At 45.5% G+C, this 22,279-nt stretch overlaps 1 protein-coding gene across 1 annotated transcript in view; it reads right to left on the reverse strand.

The window, feature by feature from the left end:
- The window catches only part of DYNC1H1 (dynein cytoplasmic 1 heavy chain 1), a 67,799-nt gene extending 48,708 nt beyond the window's left edge, over positions 1-19,091 (reverse strand). Inside the window, exons 1-9 of the mRNA XM_055303672.1 lie at positions 18,678-19,091; positions 10,089-10,176; positions 7,923-8,096; positions 7,431-7,686; positions 6,904-7,090; positions 5,241-5,512; positions 4,920-5,147; positions 1,669-2,745; positions 828-1,007 (exon numbers count right to left, since the gene is read on the reverse strand). Coding sequence (XP_055159647.1) covers positions 828-1,007; positions 1,669-2,745; positions 4,920-5,147; positions 5,241-5,512; positions 6,904-7,090; positions 7,431-7,686; positions 7,923-8,096; positions 10,089-10,176; positions 18,678-18,933 — 2,718 coding nt within the window. The 5' untranslated portion in view covers positions 18,934-19,091. The remainder of the gene's footprint in view (positions 1-827; positions 1,008-1,668; positions 2,746-4,919; positions 5,148-5,240; positions 5,513-6,903; positions 7,091-7,430; positions 7,687-7,922; positions 8,097-10,088; positions 10,177-18,677) is intronic.
- Between the last annotated feature and the right edge of the window lie 3,188 nt (positions 19,092-22,279).

Genomic DNA, 22,279 nt, shown 5'->3' on the forward strand with positions numbered 1-22,279 from the left:
GTTTGTTTCAAATACACGCACAGGTGCATAGACACACTTCTCCCTACCTGTACACCTCTATAGGGGTGAGCCTGATCCTCTACACCAGGAGTAAGAGGTATTTGGTTGCTGGGCATTTGTTCTTTCTTTCTTTTTTTTAATTAAAAATGATTTTTTTTTTGGAGGGGGGGCACCTGGGTGGTTCAGTCGGTTAAACATCTGCCTTCAGCTCAGGTCATGGTCCTGGGGTTCTGGGATCGAGAACCATGTCAGGCTCTCTGCTCAGCAGGGAGTCTGCTTCTCCCTCTCCCTCTGTGTGTGCGTGCTGCACTTTCCCCCCCGCCCTCAGATAAATAAATCTTCAAAAAAATAAGTTTGTTTTTTTAATTAAGTTTTAGGCCCAACAAGGGGCTTCAACTCATGATCTGGAAGGTCAAGCGTCCCATGCTCTACCGACTGAGCCAGCCAGGCACTCCTGGGCATTTCTTTTTAAATTGGGTGGTTGAGAGGGGGCATCATGTCAGAGAAGGATGCCTGGAGGGGAAGGCCAGGGAGGACAACCTGTTACTAGGTGAACAGGGAGGTAGGAGGCTGGCAGATATTCAGATAATATAGAGAATTCCCTCCCCTCACTACCTGCAACTTGGAATGGACAGGAGCATTGCCAGTACCACATAACTCAACTCCACCGTGAGCTAAATGGGATATCTCGAGGGGAAACGGGACTATTGCTGATAATTTCCACGGGAAAATGCTTTTCAGTGACAAACTAATAAGCTTATAAAACAGAGTCCACCCTTATGTCAACAATGAAAAACTGAAAAACAGTGTAACAACCCATCCCTCACCTCCATGTCAAGCTTGTTGACCCAGATGGGCAGGTTGGAATAGGAGTGCAGATTTAAGTCGTCCACGGCTTTCTGGACTCTGTTCAAGATCTCGGAGAAGGTCTTGTGATCATACATGCAAGTCTCCAGGGAACGGACCTCCAGGTCTATTTTTTCTTCAATAATTAACAGATCATCCACCTAAAGGAAGGTGTATTTAATATTCAAAACACCATTCACTCTATTCATTTAAGTATGTTCTTCTTGATTAACATATGTTTAATGCCTTCTTCCAGGAGGACCTAATGCCACATGTTGGTGTGAGAACACTTATCCCACTCCTGTGCTTTTTCACAGAGGGAAGGGAAATGTATGGAAAGCATCAGCCTCTCCCCACTCCTCCCCTGATCACGGGAAGGGTGACCTCTGACTGAGAAGTCTGGGACCAGGAAATGGCTGTGCTCACAGCAGCAGGCTGGGCGCCAGGAGGCTAACAGCTGTCCAGCTGTGCCGGGGTCTGGGATGGGCCGAAAGCAAGGGCCGTGGCCACAGATCTAGAGCCCACTGTCCGAGCATCTGTGTCAGCAATAAAGCTCTTGTCTCACTCAGTCAGACTCCCATGTCCATCACCTCTCCATTGGTTTTTGAACTCAGGCTGTTACTTAACAATCTTCCCAGAGCCCACCACAGTCAAACAGCCCAGCCAGAGAGTAAAAGAGCTGCTCCTCCCCTTCAGCTCACACAGCCCAATGCGGTATCGGTCAGGAACGCCTCCTGGAGAACTACCGTGCTGAGTGAGCTATTACTACCTTCAGTTCATTCCCAGGACGCTAGAGGATGCAGGGAGTAAATCAGAACACACCTTTTCTTGGAAGTTGAAGACGGTCTCCGCCAAGCGCTGCACGTATGGGTCGAGCTTGTAGGATTCCCACACCAGTGCAATGCCCTCTGCAATCAGAGCCTGCACTTCCTTTTTCAAGCCCGCCACCAAAAGGGAAATGGTGTTCCGCTCCTCCACCTTCTCACAGGTGCGCTCATAGGTGCGCACACTCTCAATCAGCGAGATGGCGAATGGGTACAGCTGGTTTGCTTGGTGAGCCTTGTTCACAATCGCCAGCGGGACTCGGAAACCAAGCCACTTGAGGTTTCGAACTTCTTTGGAAAGTGTGATGATCTCGGGAAGGAAGTTAACTTTAAGCTTCAGGACGTTTCCAGTGCGCCCCCGGACTCGAGTGCTTTCAATGGTGAAGATGCGCCCCGAGACACCAAGGTTGCGCTGCTGCACCTTCCGTGCCCAGTCATCGAATATCTCCTGAGTGTTGAGCTTCATGCGGAAGCTGTCCCCATCCTGCTTCAGCTTCTGGCCCTCCACATGGTTCTCCCAGCCCTTCCCCAGCACATCCTCTACACGCTTCATGTAGGCACTCAGCTGGCGGTCAATCTGCTTCGCCCAGATGATGGAGCCTGACACTGGGGGCAGGTCACGCACATGGCTCATCTTACACGCCTGACTCTGTGGGTACTGGACCTTGAACTTGTCGTGGAGAGACTCGATGTCATCTTTCACACGCTGAATTAGCTGGGTCTGGTACTCGCGGATGGCCCCACGGATGTGAGGCCGGACAAACAGTGCATTGAACCTGGAGAAAATCCTGAACATCTCGTTAGCGTTCTTGGCTGTGCCAAGCTGATCCCTAAGGCGAGCAGTGATGCGGGTCTCCACCCTGTCGATTCGCTCATCGTATCTCTTCATGGCAGCCTCCCAAGCTTCCGTGCCTTCCTTGGAGACATCTAGCCCGTCCACTTCCTTGACATTCTCATAGGCAAGGTTGACCTCCTCAATAGCATTCGCATCCGCGGCATCAAAGAGAACCTCTGCTACTTTCATGTCCTGAGGCTCAGGGACCTCTCCTTGATTCTGTTGTGCAACTGCTGTGACCTGAAAGGGATCCATGACAAAAAAGTTGATCACATGAAGGCTGTCGTTCCATTGTACACCAGGAGAAAACACTGCACAATATAGTCAGCCCTATCTGTGGGTTTTTAACTTTTAGCCAAATGTTTTATAACCACAACCCAACAAAGCTATGAGAAATACCAGAGAGTATATTCTAACTCTGCATGTAAAGATCTTCTGACAATGTAGTTTTAGTTCTTAAGCTAAAATAACATGTTAAAACCTAGGTTTTGGGTACTTGCCTCTTCAAAGTTTTGTCAACAATTAAAACTATATTGGAAAGCTCAGTAATTTGCAGGAACACTACATATAAACTCAGTATCCAACAAAGTCTTCCTTTTTGATTATTAAAACTTTAATTATAATCCACAGGTAAATACCACTGCAGAGGGACAGATGAAGGCTACACCAACTGGGAAGAATCCCTGTTCAGTTCCCCGAAGCTCCCAGAGAGCAGAGCAGAGGATGAGCTTTACCTCAGGAAGCACAAGACTTCCACAGACATCTCTTGCCCATACTCCCACAGAATTATTAAGCAAGCAGGGGCCTTCATTTGGGTCCACAGATGTCTTGGATGAAATTCAGATAGTCTGGAAACTTGTTTGGGGGAGATCATCATTATTATTTTCACTAACCCCTAACCAAAATTTAGCATTTCCTATAATTATGAATGCACACAACAGTCACAGTCATTTGAGGTTCTAAGGCTTTGTCACCAACAAATACTTTCTCATCACATTTGTACATATCTTTTTTTTTTTTAAGATTTATTTATTTGAGAGCGAGCGAGCGCACAAGCACGAGTTGAGTGCACCAGTGTGGGGAGGGCTAGAGGGAAAAAGAGAGAGAAGCAGACTCCTGGAGTGGGGAGCCCAAGGCGGGGCTTGATCCCAGGATCCTGAGGTGATGATGTGAGCCAGAATCAAGAGTTGGATGCTTAACTAACTGAGCCACCCAGGTACCCCACATTTGTACATATCCTGATTATCTTGCTTATGCTCATTACTACTTCAAAATTACAATATTAATATAGATCTTAATTATCACTAGATCTTCCATCACTAGATCTTCCTATTTTATTTGTTCATGGCAAAGCACAGAGATTACTAGATCACAATTTAGATAATTGTTTCCTTGTAAACCTGTGCATTTTATTTCATGCATTTAAAAACATTCTGAGTTGCAGCGGGGCGCCAGGTGCCTTAGTCGATTAAGCATCTTCATTTCGATTGACTTAGGATGAGCACTGGGTGTTTTTCTGTATGTTGACAAATTGAACACCAATAAAAAATAAATTTATAAAAAAAAAAGTTGAAAAAAATAATAGAAAAAAAGCATCTTCATTTCGGCTCAGGTTATGATCTCAGGGTTGTGAGATCAAGCCCTGCGTCAGCCTCCATCCTGGGAATAGAGCCTGTTTAAGATTCTCTCTCTCCCTCTCCCTCTCCCTCTGTTTCTCCACCTACCTTCCTCTTCCTCTCTCTAAAATAAAAAAAAGGAAAAATAGGGCAGCCGTGGTGGCTCAGTGGTTTAGCACCACCTTTGGCCCAGGGTGTGATCCTGGAGACCTGGGACTGAGTCCCACATTGGGCTCCCTGCATGGAGCCTGCTTCTCCCTCTGCCTGTGTCTCTGCCTCTCTCTCTCCCTCTGTGTCTCTCATGAATAAATAAATAAAATCTTTAAAAAAAATTAAGAAAGATTTAAAACCCAAGAAGTCTAGCTCTAGGGCCTGTGCATTTTTAGGGGAGGGATGAATGGATGGAGAAGATTTGGACTAAATACAGAATCACTGCATCACAGAGAGAACAGTGACAGGATACAAATGGAACTCAAGCACTTAGCACAAAACACAAGTGGTTCATGTGCATTCTAAGAAAAAAAAGGAGTGAGGGCGCCTGGGGGGCTCAGTACATTAAGTGTCTGTCTTTAGTTCAGGTCATGATCTTAGGGTCCTGAGATCAGCGCTACATGGGGGAGAGAGTCCCTGTTCAGCAGAGAGTCTGTGTCTCCCTCTCCCTCTAACCCTCCCCTTGCTCATGCTCTCTCTCACTCTCTCTGCCCACCGCCCACTCTCTCTTTATTAAGTAAATAAAACCTTAAAAAAAAAAAGAGGTTATAAAAACTCATGTACGTGTTTTAAAAATGTGATACACACCTGTGGCCTCAAGACCCTGACAATGACAGCTCTCAGCTGTTCGTGCTGGCGTCGAAATTTTCTCATCTGGTCAAGGCGGGCCTGGAGCTTCCTGTGAGCAGGATTGATTCGCCACACCATCTTCAAATTTTCTTCCCTTTTTCTTTTGACAATGTCTCTCAGTAATACCTGAAGCTTCTCATATTCATCATCCCAAGTCTGAAAGACTTCAAAGCATGCGACCATAACCTAGGATATAATTTACGAAAGCAAGCTTATTATTACAGCATGTTTTCATCTCCATGCCCTGAGGATGGTTTTCTGATATATATTGAAACTTACTTTTTCAAATTCTTCATAAGCAACATGCATCAATTTTCTGGTGCCCAATACTTTGAGTAACTGAGAACTCAAGTCTCTTGAAATTGCCTCCACCAAACGCAGTGCCCTCTGAATGGGATATTTTGTGTTTCGGATCTTTCTCAAATGGGTGAAAATTGCAACAAGTGCCTGCCTTATTTTGTCCAGCTCAGTGGCAGACAGTAAATCATTCAGAGGAAAATCTTTCATCAGAGGATTGTAGTCATTCACAGTTTCCAAAGCCTGTTTTAGACCTAGATTAACAGAGAAATGGTTAATGGTTTTCATATAAAGTAATACACATATAATATGTTACATGTCAACCATACCTTCATTAGGGAAAAGTAATACAACTAAGAGGATACTGCTTACAACTTAACACTGGGTAAGTAAACTGAAATACAGTCTTACAACGGAACATTCTGATGTTGCAGAAGAGTCAGTGACACAGAAACTGATATTTGAAAAAAAGAACATGTTATTAACAGGATGATCCTCTGTTAATTAACAGACAGTCTCGTTGCTTTTTTAAGAATATCAGTCAAGTCACAAATACTCTAAAGGCTGTAGGTGATGGCCCCACAGATTTCATTGTTTCCTATACCATCTAAATGTTCTATAAATAACATTAGGTTTAGAAAAACTGTAATTTTATCATCCTTAGGAACACTAAAATGTAAATGTTATACCCATGGCTCATATGAGGTGAATGTGTTATGGACACAGAATCCCAGAAGCACCGGGGTCTAGTCTACTTTGATTCCTCCAGCATAAGATACAAAAAAAAAAAAAAAAAAAAGTATTAGGAAAGAAATAAAAATTTCTGGAGTATTTAAAAACAAACTTTAAGGTGTACCTTTTAGCATTAGTATCAGGTAACATGTGCAATGTGCTCCAACTAACTAGAAGATTTCTACCTGGAAGTTCCTCAAACATTTAAAATGTGGGCAGCATGCCTTTTTGGGAGGGGTAGGAAAAGAACATGATGAGTATCACAGCCCCGATTCCTTGTTCTAACATTCTCTGGTGGTCAGAGCTGTAGAGAAATGCCTAACGTGCCCGGTATCCAAACCTTTGAGTGCCCAGTGTGTGCTAATAAAACATCACTCATACTGTTGTGCATCCAGGAAACTAAATTTATCTTGATCACTTTTCAGAACAGGGAGGAAGGCAGAGAATGGGGAAAAAGGGGCAGGTGAAAGAGGAAGAGAAAGCAGTGTCCAGCTCTCCTTCCACAGTCCTGTGGGCAAACAACTTCTGTTTAATGTCAACTACCTTCCTGCCTGGATTGTCAAAAGCACACTTGACTTCATACTAAAAAAGTAACTATCTCCTCAAGGAACCAGGTAACTGAGAAATAGGAGGAAAATTCTAAGAGTCCAGGGATTCTCTACTCAGGCCTAGAAACTGGCTTATGTTCCCAAAACTCCTGAAGGGGAAGGAAGGTATATGGGAAAATCATTTTCATTACCTAGACCTGGGGGGAAAATCATTTTCATTACCTAGACCTGGGGGGAAAGGAGACAAGACACGAGAAGAAACAGGAAAGATGGTTCATCTATTGACTTTCACTGAAATTATCCATAAGATCTCACAAAAGCCAAATCAATAACTTACTGATCACATTATTAGTCCTAGTTTTTACCTGTGTCAGTGTCAAAACTGACAGTGGCATGGAAACGCTTGCCATGTTTCAAAATATCCAAAGTAAGGAGAACTTCTGGGCTCTCTCGTTTCTCCTGTATGCGGTATAATGCACGTTCCAAGTTTAACCAAAAACTAATTTCCTGCAAGGCTGTTCCTGAGGCAGGGTCTCGATCAAGTTTGGTCACCTTTAAGGATAAATAATATTCAAGAGTATTCACTATTTAAATAAAGGTAGAAAAGTATCATTTAACTGAACACATGCATTACAACTTAATTTTTATATTTCAAGTAGATTTCCTTTCCTGTCAATTGTAAGTGGTTTAATAAGTGAAAGCAAAGGCACATAAGACAGCTGAGATCAATATTCTCTCAAGGTTAATATTTAAATAACTGCACACTATCCCAGCACAAAGGAGAGAACCACTAACATCATTGGAGACTTCATCTCACTGACAAAAACTCAAACCAGTTTGAGATATTAAAGAATACAGTACTTTATAAACACATCCAATACCATGCTCTTACTTTTTGAATTTCTCGTATCCAACGGTTAACTCCTGATTGTAACTGATTGAGAAAAGTTGGGTCTTCAACCTTATCTCCAAAGTCTGTAACTTTTGGCTTTTCTCCACGTTCATAACATTGTTTTGCAACATTTGTAATAATGGGATGAATTGGCAGGCTGATCTCTGGAATTTCAATATTTTGCTGCAAGTGAAGGAGCCCCATTTCAAGTTCTGCGATCTTTTTTTCAACAGAAGGAGCCATTTTATCACCATCCCTAAAAAGGTTAACAAACACTTCAAACTTTAGTGTGCTATTGGTCTCCAAAAGAGCCTATTATCTTAGGTCTGTCAAACATTAATAACATATATCTTATTAATGCAACAGAATTATATCCTCTTGGTTTACTGGCTTTGCCCTCCCAATTTCCGAATTTATATTATCTTTCACAGTGTCTTGTGAACACTAAGTGAAATAGGACATTCAAACCAACAGAGGAAGAAGGGTTTTTACCTGTCTGCCTTGCCAGACTCTCTGATATAGGACTTGAAAAAAGGAGCCACCGCATTGCTAATGAAAGAATGCAGGGTTTCATATGGGGAGTCTTCACTGAGTGTGAGGACTCGGAGCTGAGAAGACACTGGTTTGTCTGCATCAATTACTGGAGTACGTTTAATGAATGCCAAGCTAAAAGAAAGCAAAAAAAGAAATTAGAATAAAAAACCTCATTCCTAACCAGTTTTAGTAACTATTGTCCTCTTTGTGTTGTATGTAAATTAAAAATTCATTTGAATATTTTAAATTAAAAATCATATTAAGAATACATAAAAAAAGAATACATTAAAGAGCTGCTTTTCTAACAGTGAAACACTGCTTTTCTTTCTTTACTCAGGTGAGAACAACTGAATCAAGGTCAAGGTTTTGGGTGACCATGAAACCAGGCAAAATTAATTTGTCTAATGTATGGGTTGAGTTCATAACCTTGCCCTCACTCACATGAACCTCCCTAGTAACTGCATGTTACAAGCCATGATGTGCTTAAATCTGATCATATGCTCATTTGTACCATTCATTTATGGCACTAAGTCACAGATTACCTTTAATAAATAACAGTCACTCACAGGTTAAAGTGACAAGACATTCCAGGCCCCCCACAGCCTGGCCTAAATCTACTCTTCCAGTCTTATCTCCTGTTATGTACCCCCTTCCCTACCCAAGACACTGCTTAAAATAGATGTCCCATTCTCTGAACATTACATGCCTTTGTGTCTTTGCTTAAGAAATCTACATTCATCTGCTGAAATTCCAGGTAACCTAACCCTCAAAACCCAATTTTGGCATTACCTCTTCCATGGGGCCTTCCCTAACCAGAATCACTCTCACCAATCTCCATGTTTCATGGTATTCTGTGCCTCTAATATTTTGCCAAGTAGTACAGTTAGTGGTGTACCTGCTGAGCTTTCTCCCAAAAGATCACAAGCTTCTGGGGACCAGGTTTTATTTCCCTGCATACGTACTGCTATTATCTTACATATAATAGATGCTCAAAGATGGCTAAATTAACAGTTCAAAAAAATTAGTATTTGAATTTTCCATTCCCAGGGCAGTACTTTACACATAATACTTTGTTATTCTAAAAAGTCACTGAAGCCTCCTGATGTGACATACTGAGAAGGAAAAAGTCTTAATAGCAACCCTACCAAAAATGCACAAATATGTATCACCATTGGTCTGTACTTCTCAAAAATGTCAATATCATGAGAGACACAAAATTAGATTCTGGATCAAGGGAGAATTACTGTAAGGGACATAATATTGAGACAATCTGAATATGCACATGGTACATAAAGAGTGCTATTGTACCAGTATTTCCTGAACTTAAAAATTGTACCAAGGCTATGAATAGAAGTGTCCCTGTTCTTAGGAAATATACTAAAGTATTTAAAAAAATAAAAAATTAAAAAAAATATTTAGGGATAAAGGGGCAGGCTGTCTACAACTCTTAGACGGTTCGAGAAGAAAAAAAAAAACAAAAAGCAAAAAACGATAATGCAAATGTGGCTATGTTAACAACGGATACCTGATATCAACTGTATATAATTCATGCAACTCTTTTGTAAGCTTGAAATTATTCAAAATAAAAGGTTTTAAAAAACCAATGCAGTATAAATTAAACATTTACATACTTAAATTTGGATATGTCTACTGGTGTGTAAATTGGCACCATTTCTCTAGGTGGGAAAAACCTGGTAACATGCATTAAAGACTGTAATGACAAATGCATCTGAACCAGTAATGCTTTCTTTAGGGATTTATACTAAAAAGAATTAGACCTCTACCTAAGAATCTTTATTAGGTTTTTACTAGTCACTTATAAAATAAAGAATATTCTGAGAATTTCTGAGAATAATCTGAGAATTATTATTACACATGTTAAGTACGTTACGGCTCAAACCTAAAATGGATGCCATGACGTAGCAATTAAAATAAAACTATTTTAGAATAAATACTGACTTGGAAATCCTCAGAGTTCCAATACATGAAATCAAAGATAGATACTGAATTTAAACAGCAGAAATCTTGAATGTTTTCTTAATGTCTTCATCTGAGTCAATTAAGATCTACATTCAAATCTTACAAGCTTATAAACCAAGGTACCAGTATAGTCACACAACTCACCTATTGGACTTAACTCCATAATGAATGTCTATGTTGATATTATAGGAAATGAATTCTTTTTCTTCTTCTCCTTCATCACCAACATCCTCTACAAATTATAATAAATATGATGTCAAATTCATGGCAATATCAACAATCACCCTACCCCCAACCTGACAGTTAAACCTCCACATGACTTGGCTCTATTTTTCCCTTCCTATCCATTTATTTTCTGACTCTTGACCCAGGCACTTTGCTGTGTGATCCTGGGTAAGGGAGTTAACTTCTCTGCCTGGGGTGCTGGAAGCACCAGAACAGGATCTGGTCCCGGGCAGTGGTGTTCTCTATGGCCAGTGCTCACCACCCACTCCTGGCAGTCTCATCCCTTGTACTCTCCCAACACAGAAGATGCTTTCTACTACCAACTCTGGGTATTCTGCTCAGGTGTTTACTCAACACTCACTATGGACAGGCATTTTACTAAAAATACTTTAGGCATATCACATACCTAACATTCATGACAACACTGTGGGGGTTGGGATGACTATTCTTACCCATGTTTTCCAAGAAATGTAAGTAAATTGACCAATGTGTGTCTGGAAAGGGACAAAGTGAGAATTCGGAAGTCTGTGATTCCAAATCCAGGGTCCTCCCCAGTACACGAACTACTTCATCCCTCATCAAGGTCCTCTCAGTGCAGATACCCATCAAGAAAATTGTTACCAAGAAATATCCTTAGGGTCACCAAGAAGCATTCACCTAGCCCTCCCCTCTGCTCTGACACCACTTTTCAGAGCCTGCTTGGGGGTCGATTTATGAGTGCATCTTCCTCCCCAGTAGCAAGCTCTTGGGGGCAGGGAACATACTGATTCCCCACAGCAAATATCATGCACAGTAGTCATTTTAAAAAGCTTACTGGAATTCAATAGTAAGATAGCTCAAGATGCATGTGAATAAAATGTCTTTTATTTTTTAAGTAGGCTCCATAGTGACCATGGAGCCCAATGCAGGACCTGAACCCATGACCCTGAGATTAAGACCTGAGCTGAGATCAAGAGTCAGATGCTTAACTGACAGAATCACCGAGATGCCCCTGAAAAAAATTTCTGAAAAATTAAAAAAGCACAATGGAAAAATTAAAATTTGTAAGACTGGAAAATAATCCAAAGCACTAGATCTACTAGATGCATAAATGTTCCAGTTGAATTATCTTTGCAATGATATATTGTATGGAATATCTGCATTGGCAAAAATTTCTACCCAAGGATTTTTTTAAAGATTTATTTATTCATGAGAGACAGAAAGGGGGGGGGGGGGGACAGAGACACAGGCAGAGGGAGAAGCAGGCTCCATGCAGGGAGCCTGATGTGGGACTCGATGCAGGGACTCCAGGATCACGCCCTGGGCCGAAGGCAGGTGCTAAACTGCTGAGCCACCCAGGGATCCCCACCTACCCAAGGATTAACATGATATGTGTGTTTTGCCTTCACATTTAAGTCATGATGTAAGAGCAAAGGCAGCAGACTTATCTGAGTGATCTTGGGAAAGTCATTCTTTTTCCTCTGGGTTTCAAATTCATGAAATGAAAAATGGGCAGCAGAGTCAAGGGATGGGTGAAATAAGTGAAAGAGACGAAGAGTATACGTATGATAAATGTACAGAAGTGCTGACTCACTATATTGTACACCTGAGACTACTATAACACTATGTTAATTATATTGGAATTAAAATTTTAGAAACTAAAAAATAATAGGCAGCAGAGGAGGGGGTGGGATATTAAATTAGACGGTCTATAAAGTTTCTTTAAGCACCAACAACTGAAAATCTGGGTATATAGGTCTGAGCAAAAGTCATTTATTTCATTAGCTTTAAGATGAGACAAATACAATATTTACACGAAAAGATGAAAAATAATACTATATCTTATAATTCTTCCAAATTATTGTTTTTAGTATAATTTTAAGAAGAGGAGGTGGCCAACTATTCTAGTATGCCAGGGACTTCCTAGCTCTTTTTAAAAAATAACTTAAAAGAAAAAAAAAAAAAAACTAAACACACCAGTCTGGTTTTCTAACTACCAAAATATGGAAATACCACAATACAGATCATAGTGCCTGAAACCAACCACGCATATGACTGTAATCTCTAAAATGCAAGCACGTGAACAGACATAAAGAAATAATCCCAAACTAGGGGATCCCTGGGCGGCTCGGCAGTTCAGTGCCTGCCTTTGGCCCTGGGCGTGATCCTGGAGTCCCGGGATCCAGTCCCACGTCGGGGTCCCTGCATGGAGCCTGCTTCTCTCTCTGCCTGTGTCTCTGCTTCTCTATGTCTATCGTGAATAAATAAAGTCTTTAAAAAAAAAAAAAAGGAAATAATCCCACACTAAAACAGTTTTCAGGGTGGTAGGGCTATGGAGTATCTTCTCCTTCAATTTTCCAAACTCTGTTCTATGAATTATATAAAATATATGTCATCAAAGTAGCATCCAAGCAGTATCTAGAAAAGTACCATTCTATAATCACTAAAGGAAATTCCTGACATAACTAAAAAACACGGTATATTCATTTTGAATCATTTCTTCCTCCAAGGCAAGATTCACCATCTATAAAATAAAATCACACAGAAAACATGCCAACTGGATGCAGCATCTAGCCACGTTGCCTGCACTTCCTAATGCAAACAAGGTTAAAGGAACTGGGCACTGGGCCATGCGATGAGTCATGGCTCTGCTCTGTCTCAGCACTGCTGGGAACGCCCAGCTCCCCACCAGGAATACCGCAATGCAGCAGAACACTGCCTGAGCTCGGGAAGGCACACCCAAAGACACAGTCCTCAGACAAGGATATCCAATAAGCATCCTCCACTGCTTTGTTAAAACCCTAATTTCTTTTGATGGCAATAATTTAAGGAAATCATAGAACCCATTTTGGATTAGTTTTTAAATGCTTATTCTCCATAAAAGAGATTAAATGAGGTCTGAGTGTCTGATTCCTAGTAGAAAGACCTACCATTGTTTTATAAATTGGCATCAAATGATTTAGCCTTTTTGCCTCCCTCTAAATTATTACATGTTCCAAATAATAACAGTGTAACATTCTAATTCTGCAGAAACATTTTTTAAAATTGTTCAGAGGAAAGTTACTCAGTTAATTCTTAATAACAAAGAAGCTATTAATCCTGCTATATTTACAAGCTTATAACCAATACAATCTGCATATTTTATCAGGCAATACCACTTTCAGGAAAGTCTGAATCAGTTTCCTAATGCTGCTAACATAACTGTTAATACATAATGGGCCAATAGCATATTGCCTGTTAGTTAATACACTCCAAGAATCAAAGTACCAGTACAGAAAGTGTTGAGCCACATTGATACACACATTTAGTGACCTGTAAACATTTCTTTGGTTAACTTCTGAGAGTTCACTGAATTTCTACAGATGTTCAAAATGTCACTTAGCACAAGTCTGTGTATCTATCGAAAACCCAGTTTAATGTATTTCAAACTCAGAGTGATTTGCATCATTACACTGTGAATTAGGTGACCATTGTTTCACTTAGTGAAATATAAAAAGATGTGCACTCAATTACCTTAAGACTCGGACTTCCTCCCCTAGGGAGACTGGGTGTGCTTTCAGAAAGCCTGGTGAACATGCAAGGTTAGAGGGCACAACAGACGGTAAAGGGGCAGGCCAGGCTGCCCAGCTTCCCGGCTCCCTGGTCAGTCCCTCATCCCCCTCCCTCCCACTCTCTCAGCCATGGGGCAAGTTCTTCTCCACCCAGCAAAGGCAGCCAGTAGTTTTCTCTGGCCCACACAAACTACCAAATTACTTGTTACATGTTTTCCTGGTTCTCCTTTATCTTTCATTTTCTTTTCCTCTTAAAATCCAAAACCTACTAACACCACGTTACTCTGGTTGCTCACTGTCACAGATATCTTCCCCATTCTCACACACATTTGCTAGAGATTCCCCCTTTCCTGTATCTGGTACTTTTTCTTGTCACCTCAATACCCATTGCCCCGTAGTCCTTCTCCTTCTTCTTCTTCTTTTTTTTTTTTTTTAAAGATTTTGTTTACTTACTCATTAAAGACACACACAGAGAGGCAGAGGGAGAAGCAGGCTCCCCACTGACCAGGGAGCCCGATGTGGGACTCGATCCCGGGACTCTAGGATCACGACCTGAGCTGAAGAGGCGCTCAACCACTGAGCCACCCAGGCGTCCCAGGGCTGTGACTTCTTTGTCACAACTACTTCTTGCTCTGGCCTGAGGCTCAGGGCACGGGGAGAAAGTCTGAGTTTTATCTCTAACCTGAAGACTTCCATTGATAACACTTTTTACAACATGAAGGGAGGGTTAAATCCCACGTAATACTCTACAATGCTGACAAACAGAATTTCCCTCCATCTTTACTTTTTAAAAAGAAGTGATGATGGTTTTCCCTTTGCTGCTCATAAATGTCATGTGTTTATGCTACACTGCATATTCAAACTTACTGAGCTGCAGACTGGTTTGTCCTATAAAGAGGGCAGGGCCCACCTACAGTGTGACAGCACAGGACAGTAGGAATCTAGGCTGCAAGGCTCCTGGCCTACCGCTTCAAAGGAGTGTACTATCACAGCAAAAGTCTTCCTGCTAATTTATTAACAATTTTCCTAACCATTTTGGGCACAAAGCAAAGGCCAGAAATGAATACTTTTTAGTCATCATTTCTTCATCCATTAGGGAAATTAAGTTCTCAGAAAACTAATTTTTAAAATCCACAAAAACATTCCCCATTAAACCTTCCACACTGCTGTATCTCTAAGAAGTTGAGCACTGTAAAAAGTTCTCGCTTTCTTTCACATTCTAGCTCTAGCCATCTCTGCAATAATGAGAGGTAAAACCTCCTAAATGATGTCTTTTAGAAAAATGTAGGATAAGTATTGACCAAAGGTGGTAACTATTTTCAGTTTTAAAGACAAAGTGCCAAGGCTAAGACACACAAAGGGAAAAATAAACAAAAACTCACAGCATCGACCCCAACCTCAGCCTGGTCACTAACGAGCCGGAGCAGTCCTAGAACCACCATTTTCACCAGCTGCAAACTGAAGCATCTCTCATCTGCTCCCATCTTTACCATCCAATAAAAATGTACTTCAGGTAAAACCTGCTATAGAATGTCATTAAAATTGTAAAATACCTATGAAGTAACGGGCACCTATCTGATTGTAATTTAATTTTTTAAAAGATTTTATTTATTCGTAAGAGACACATAGAGAGAGGCAGAAACATAGGCAGAGGGAGAAGCAGGCTCCATACAGGGAGCCTGATGTGGGTATCGATGCCAGGGCTCCAAGATCACACCCTGAACTGAAGGCAGGCACTTAACTGCTGAGCCACCCAGGCATCCCATATTTTATTATTTTTTAAGATTTTATTTCTTCATGATAGATACACAGAGAGAGGCAGATAGAGATATAGGCAGAGGGAGAAGCAGGCCCCCTGCTGGAAGCCCAATGTGGGACTTGATCCCAGAGCCCCCAGGACCATGATCTGAGCAAAAGGCAGACGCTCAACCACTGAGCCACCCAAGCGTCCCTCTGATTGTAATTTTAGAAGTATACTCTGATGAAACAGTTTTCTACAGGCCAGGAATCACAGAAAAGAGAGTTCTTTTTCAAATCAGAGGGGCTATAATTTAACATTTCCCTTCCCACCAACTCTCCAATCCTTTAGTATCAAAATAAACTGTTAAATTCACAACTTTTATTCTACATTTTAAGGAATACTGTACTTTAACAGAAAAGTTTACAGCTAGCTAGGGTGGTTTAAAAAATACATATATATATCTTATTGTAAAAATGCTTCTGTATTCGATTACAAGTGTTTGGAAAATTGTTTCCATAAAAAGAAAGGGAGGATAAAATAAAATCACTTTCCCTTGTTCACTAAATTATGACTTCATTCTTGTTGACAGTCTTTACTCAGTTTATACAGATTTGTTTTCCACATTACAAAGCAAGCCTGCCTTTTCACTGTAACTAGCTACTGGGTCCTCACATCTGTTTAAATGTACAAAGGCCAACGCTAACTCAAAAATCACCCAGAAGAAAGCCCTCCTATCAAGTGATCTGGGTCAGTACTTGCCCTAAATCATGCTACTTTAGTCAGGATGCCAACTAGACTGAGGGGACCATATAGTCTTTCTTTAAATTTAAGTGAAAAATAAATTACAGACAGGTTGAATTATGAGAAATACTTTTTTATTTTTGTAAATACAGGAATGAGGTAGGATTTCAATCTTAGACACTCTCACTCCTTAGCCCACATTCAAAAGTGCAAGTCATTATGGAACCAAAATCTGGATGCTTGGACATTTGCTTTGCTGAAATAAAAAAATGTACATTAAAAAAACAGATGATTTGCAATGAAAAGTATACTACAGAAATAGTACTTTCCCCCGATAATCTTAGCAAAGTTCAGTTCTAATGTTTGAGAAAAGTCGATTACTGATAAGCAGTCTAGAAGCAAAAACAAAACTTACAAATTTTTTCCATAAAAAAACAAAACAAAAAAAAAACCAAAAAACAAAAACAAAACCTGAGGCCCAAGGTAGAAATCACCAATTTTAAAATACATCAACTGTGCAATGAAAGTACGATCAAGAATTAGCCAAGGTCAAACTACTCAAAACACAGTAATTTAACATAAGATATAGTTTAATAAAACAATGCACAGTCGCTGAAAAATAATCAGACAGATTCCACAACGCTGACACTGGTTATATCTGGCTCAAAGGAGTCCAGGTGATTTTTACTTTATCTGTATACTTTAAATTTTGTATCATGACTAAATACGTACACTTTTTGAAAGATTAAGTGGGTCAAAAAACATTTTTTTTTAACACTAGTGGTTTCCAGCCTGGAAAACATGATCCCCAATACAACAGAAAACCCTAAGCAACATTAATAGTCTAAATGTGTCTGAAAGGCTCATTTTTTTGAACATTGCATGTGTTATCTAGGAAAAACATTTTTTCACACCCTGGGCTGTGTGAAACCCTCCAAACCTCTCACAAACACGAAAGCTACAATGAAGCATCTCTGGGGCAAGAACAGCTTTTGAAAGAAACAAACTATCAGAAAGAAACCTAAGTGTGAGAGTGTGTGTGTGTGGGGGGGGGGGGTGAGACAGTATAAATCCCGTTATTGACAGGCCTTACAGCTGTTTTGAGATTATAAGAAGCTCGCCGGCAAACATTTTCAGACAGTGGCCAGTTCCTTAACCTTTTTGTAAGGTTAAAAAAAAATTTTTTTTAATTTTATTTATTCATGAGACACACACAGAGCGAGGAGGCAGAGATAACAGGCCGAGGGAGAAGCAGGCTCCATTCAGGGCGCCTGATGTGGGACTTGATCCCGGGGCCCCAGGATCACGCCCTGGGCCGAAGGCAGATGCTCAACCGCTGAGCCACCCGGGTGCCCTAAGGTTAAAATTTACTTGGACATCACTCCTGGGTTCCCAGATGGACAGTGCTACACCCATTCTGCGCTGCCAAACACGCTCTCCATCAACCACCAAGCGGTCCTGCAGAGTCCAGACACTCCCTGAGGACAGGCTCAGCCCTCAAGATGAAGGTCACTGTTTGAGGAGACTGCTGGAAAATGCAAACCTTTCGCTCCCTCTCCCCGAGTAGGTGTGCCTATCCGGGTCTCTCTTTAAAAACAAAACAAAACAAAACAACAAAAAACAAAACAAACTTGTAAACTAGGTTCAGATGTCATGGGGGTCACCATTAGGATCATCTAAACACTACGCATATATTATAGGTGTGGTTAGTGAAATCCAGCAGCGTGCTGGACACTGAGACGCCGAGTCTAGACCGAGGGGCTGGGGGCGGGGGGTGGGGGGCAGGGGGAGCTGGTGACTCTGGGCGAGTCCACTTCGTCGCAGCCTGAAACAGGGAAATCCCCCCGCAGACACGGCACGGAGGCTGGGAGCACCGGGCGGCGGCCCTGGGAGCACCGGGAGGCTGGGAGCACCGGGCGGCTGGGAGCACCGGGCGGCGGCCCTGGGAGGACCCGGAGGCTGGGAGCAGCGGGCGGCGGCCCTGGGAGCACCGGGAGGCTGGGAGCACCGGGCGGCGGCCCACGGAGCGGGAGTGCGCACCCGCCGGGCGCAGGGATGCTCGGCTCGCGGCCCGGCACGGCCCGGCCCGGCCCTCCGCACCTGGGTCCACGGGGAAGGGCCCCGACCCCTCCACCCGGGCGCGCACGGCACCTCCCTCCCCGGGGCCGGCCCGGCCGGGACACAAATCGAAACCGAAGAGCTCATGTGACATCGGAGGCCGGGATGCGGCCTCCGCCCGCGCTCGGCCCGGCAGACGCTGTCTCCGCCCAACTCGGCCATCTTGCGGCCGAGCAGACAAAGCGAGCCCATTGTTGCGGGGCACGGCGAGGCCGGGGCGCCCCCTGTCCGCTCCCGCCACCCGGAAGGGGGCACCCGGGGCTCCCGCCCAGCAGGGGGCGTGGCGCCGGGCTCGCCCCAGCCCTCGGGGCGCCCGCAGCGCGGAGGCCCGTGCGCCCCGCCGCCCGCCCGCCCGCCCGCCCGCCGGCCGCCGCGCACCTTTGAGCGTGGAGCGCTCCACCAGGACCGTGTGCACCTGCGGGTCCGACAGGAACTTGCGCATCTGCTCCAGGGCGCTCTTCTCCTCCAGCGCCGCCTCGAGCGCGGCCGGCGCCTCGCCGCCGTCCTCCAGCAGCAGCGGCACCAGCTTGCGCAGGTGCTTCTGCAGCACCGACACGTCGGCCACGTTCTGCACGGCCGACACCTCCAGGCCGGCCGAGCCGTCCTCGCCGCCGCCGCCGCCCGGCTCCGACATGGCGCCGCGCTCGGGACCCGCAGGGAGCGCTGGGCAGGCGGCCGCGGCTCCGCACGAGAGCGAGCGAACGCGAGGAACGGGCGCCGGGAACTGACCGTCCGCCAGCCGCCGCCGACTGAGCGAGCGGGCGCCGGCTCCGCCCTAAAGGCCGCCGCCCGCCTGCCCGCCTGCCCGCCCCGCCCGCCGCCCGCCGCCCGCCGCCTCAGCCACTAGCGCCCGCTCCCCGCCCTGGCGTCACGACGTTGCGCAGGCGCGCGCCCCCTCCCCGGCGACGCCGCCGCTCAGCCTTCTGGGACTTGTAGTCCCAGCGCTGGGCGGGGCCCCGCGTTTCCCCGCACCGCGAGCCCTGGAGGTGGGAACTTCACTTGGCCCATGGGCGGGGCGGGGCGGTCAGAGACTGTACCTGTCGCGTTCGCTGCTGTGGCCGCACAGCATAGAGCCTGAGACACTCCACGAATATTGAATGAATGAATGGCGTCGAATGAGAGCTAACGATTTTTTTTTTGAGCATTTAGGTTATGACCGACATTGCTCTAAGCATTTAATCTGTGTTCTCGCGTTGAACGAATGAATGACTACAATATGTTAAGTGCTAAAATATAGTTGTTAGATATACACGGGAAGAGTGAGAGCCTTTTTTTTTTTTTTTCCCGGGGTGGGGGAGGACGTGAGGGTGCCACCTTGCTAGTCTGGAAAGAGGGGGAGGTGGGGAAGGGGACATTCCCAGCAGAGGAACTAGCCTTTACAAGGCAGAGGGGCCTCCAGGTTGTGGCTGGAGCCCTGACTGCAGAGGCCGTGTCAGGTGAAGCCAGGAGGTGACGCCCACCTGAACCGTGGGATGGAGCCATGCTGCTGCTGTGGGTGCTGGATGCTGCTCATGAAGCAACTCCCCCGGATGCTGTGATGCCCAAGTGGGAGACCTGGGTGACAACATCTACCTAGAATACTGATGCTCTGCTAGCAGCAGGGGCTGGCACCGTCATTCCATGGGCCTCCGCATCTGAGGCCGCAGGAGGAGGGGGCTGAGACGCCTGCCAGCTAAAGCTTTCCCCAGCTCCCATCCACCTGGATCTCCCCCATTACCCCGAGATGACATAAGGGTGGGAGTCCAGGCTGCCCACATTCTTGGTTTAGAGATGACAGTTTCTTCTAAGGAGCGTTCATTGGCCTCTGAAAAATCAGACTCATAACTTGCTTCTTAAATTGGGTGGATGGAGGAAGGGAAACCAAAGGCGTTATTTTTATATCAAAGTGCACAGTCACAGAGCTGAGTCCTGATTGGTAGGATGATGATGGGATGATTTGATTCCCCCAAATCATCTTTGGAAAACTGGGATACATACAATATGCTTATCCTTGCTCAATTACCCAGTGCCAACCCCAGGGACTGCTGGAACATGGAAACTAATTAGATGATTCTTGTCTTTAAGGAGCTCCCGGAAGAGGGGGCAGATTAATACCCCGTCCTCCCGCCCTCCATCAGTCTGCCCTTGTGTGATATGCCCCGACGGATCTAAATAACCTTCCAGGGAAAATATAAAGCAACTGCAATCAGTTTGTGCTGTGATCATACTGGTCAGGGATAATAATAATAATGCCACCGACAGCTAACACTGAATGCTCACTCAATGCTACGCACTCCACTGAGCACCCCTCACCCCCCACCATGTCCTTTGGGGGTAGGAACAGGGATGAAAAGGGAAATCTGTTAGGGGCAGGTTAGTGGACTCTGAATTGACCACACAGCATCTGAGACCCAGAAACCCAGCAGATGGTGAGAGAGGCTGCTTGCAGCCTGCACCGTGAGTCAGCACGTTCGGGAGACCCCTGGAGATGCAGCCACTGGGGCATCCAACCAAGAGACGCTGCAACCTGGCCTTGAGCCAGGGCAGCAGAGCCGCAGCCTTTGGTTTTGCAGCTCTGTGTGCTAGGCTCAAAGTCAAAAGTGTTATTTCTAAGAGGATGGAAACCAAAAAACATCTGAACAATCTACAAGGATTCATACCTTGACCCAAAGTGCTTGCACTTCTGTTTTATAAAAGATATTTGGTGTGTTTAACACATAATAAAAATAGGCAATGTTGGTGGGGTGCTCACTCTCCCCAGGTGCCAAGCACTCTAAATTCCTTCTCCCCCCCCCCCCCCCCCCCCTGACTACCCTGCCCCTGGGCTGTAGGGGGGAGATCTCTTGTGAGACGCCCCTTTGGCGCCCCCCCCCCCGCCCGCCCCCTTCGGTGTCCTCCAAGCTGCCCCTGGGTGCGGCTGGGGGCGCTCCACCGGAGCCTGGCCTCTCCCCCTGCTTGCTCCCCTGCGCATCTCATCTTTCCCTTGTCCACAAAAGAGCTGCTTTCACTTTGTCAGTGGGCAGCGCGGGATGGGGGGGGGGGTGCGTGCTGGAAAGAGAATCCGGTCGAGTTGATGGAGGATAGTGGCTGCTGCTAGGCGGCTTGTGTCTTATCAGAAATCGGCGAGCTGTGTACACGGGGGAGATCGCGTGCATCCCCCGCCCCTCTTCCCTGGGTGGCTCAGGTGCGCGCTGGGGGTTCAGTGCATCCCCATCAGCCCCCCCCCCCGACCCCGGGGTGGCACCGAGCCCGGCTGGCCCTGCAGCTTCACGCTCCTCGCCTGGGATCGCCCCTCCTCTGCCTCCACGTACCATCGTGGGCTTGCCCATTCATTCATTCATTCGTTCATTCACTCATTCATTCAGTGGTTGGTCCATGGCTCATTCCTCCAGGAACGCATCGGGGCCCGGCCCCACGCAGGTGCTTGGTTAGTGGCTGTGGAAGCAGAGCCAGGGAACCGGGTGCCCGCGGAGGGGCCGCCGCCGCCAGGCCACAGGGCACCTTTTGGATTTTGACCTTCCAGCGGCTTTGGGCCAGGCGGGCTGCACCTGCCCCTCGCTCGTGCAGGTGAGCTTCCTCATGAGCTCATCCCGGGCCTCCCCCCCACCTCGCGGTTCCGTCCAGGGGCCTCAGGAGGAGGCTGGAGCCTGCTCGGGCTCCTGGAGGCGGGAGCGGCGCTGGGCGCGGTCGGGGCCCCCCCACCCCCGCAGGGCCCGCGCCTCGAGCGGGCGGAGCGGTCTTTGGCGCCCCCTGGTGGCGCGGAGGAGACCTCGCGCTCCGGGAGCCCCTCCCCCGCCCGCGGCGCACCTGTCCTGGGGGCGCCCCCAGGCTCCCGTTCCCGAGGTCACCTGGGCCTGCCCCCCTGGCCACAGAGCGAGCAGTGGGAGTGGCCAGAGGAGAAGGGCAGCCTGTGGCCTGCCTGGCCTGCATCCCACCGCCCACTGGGGAGGTTAGGAAGTTTGCGTGTAAGGACAGCGGGTTACGGTCCCTCCCGCGCCCAG

The sequence above is a fragment of the Nyctereutes procyonoides genome, unplaced genomic scaffold, assembly GCF_905146905.1.
Source record: "Nyctereutes procyonoides isolate TBG_1078 unplaced genomic scaffold, NYPRO_anot_genome, whole genome shotgun sequence".
NCBI lineage: Eukaryota > Metazoa > Chordata > Mammalia > Carnivora > Canidae > Nyctereutes > Nyctereutes procyonoides.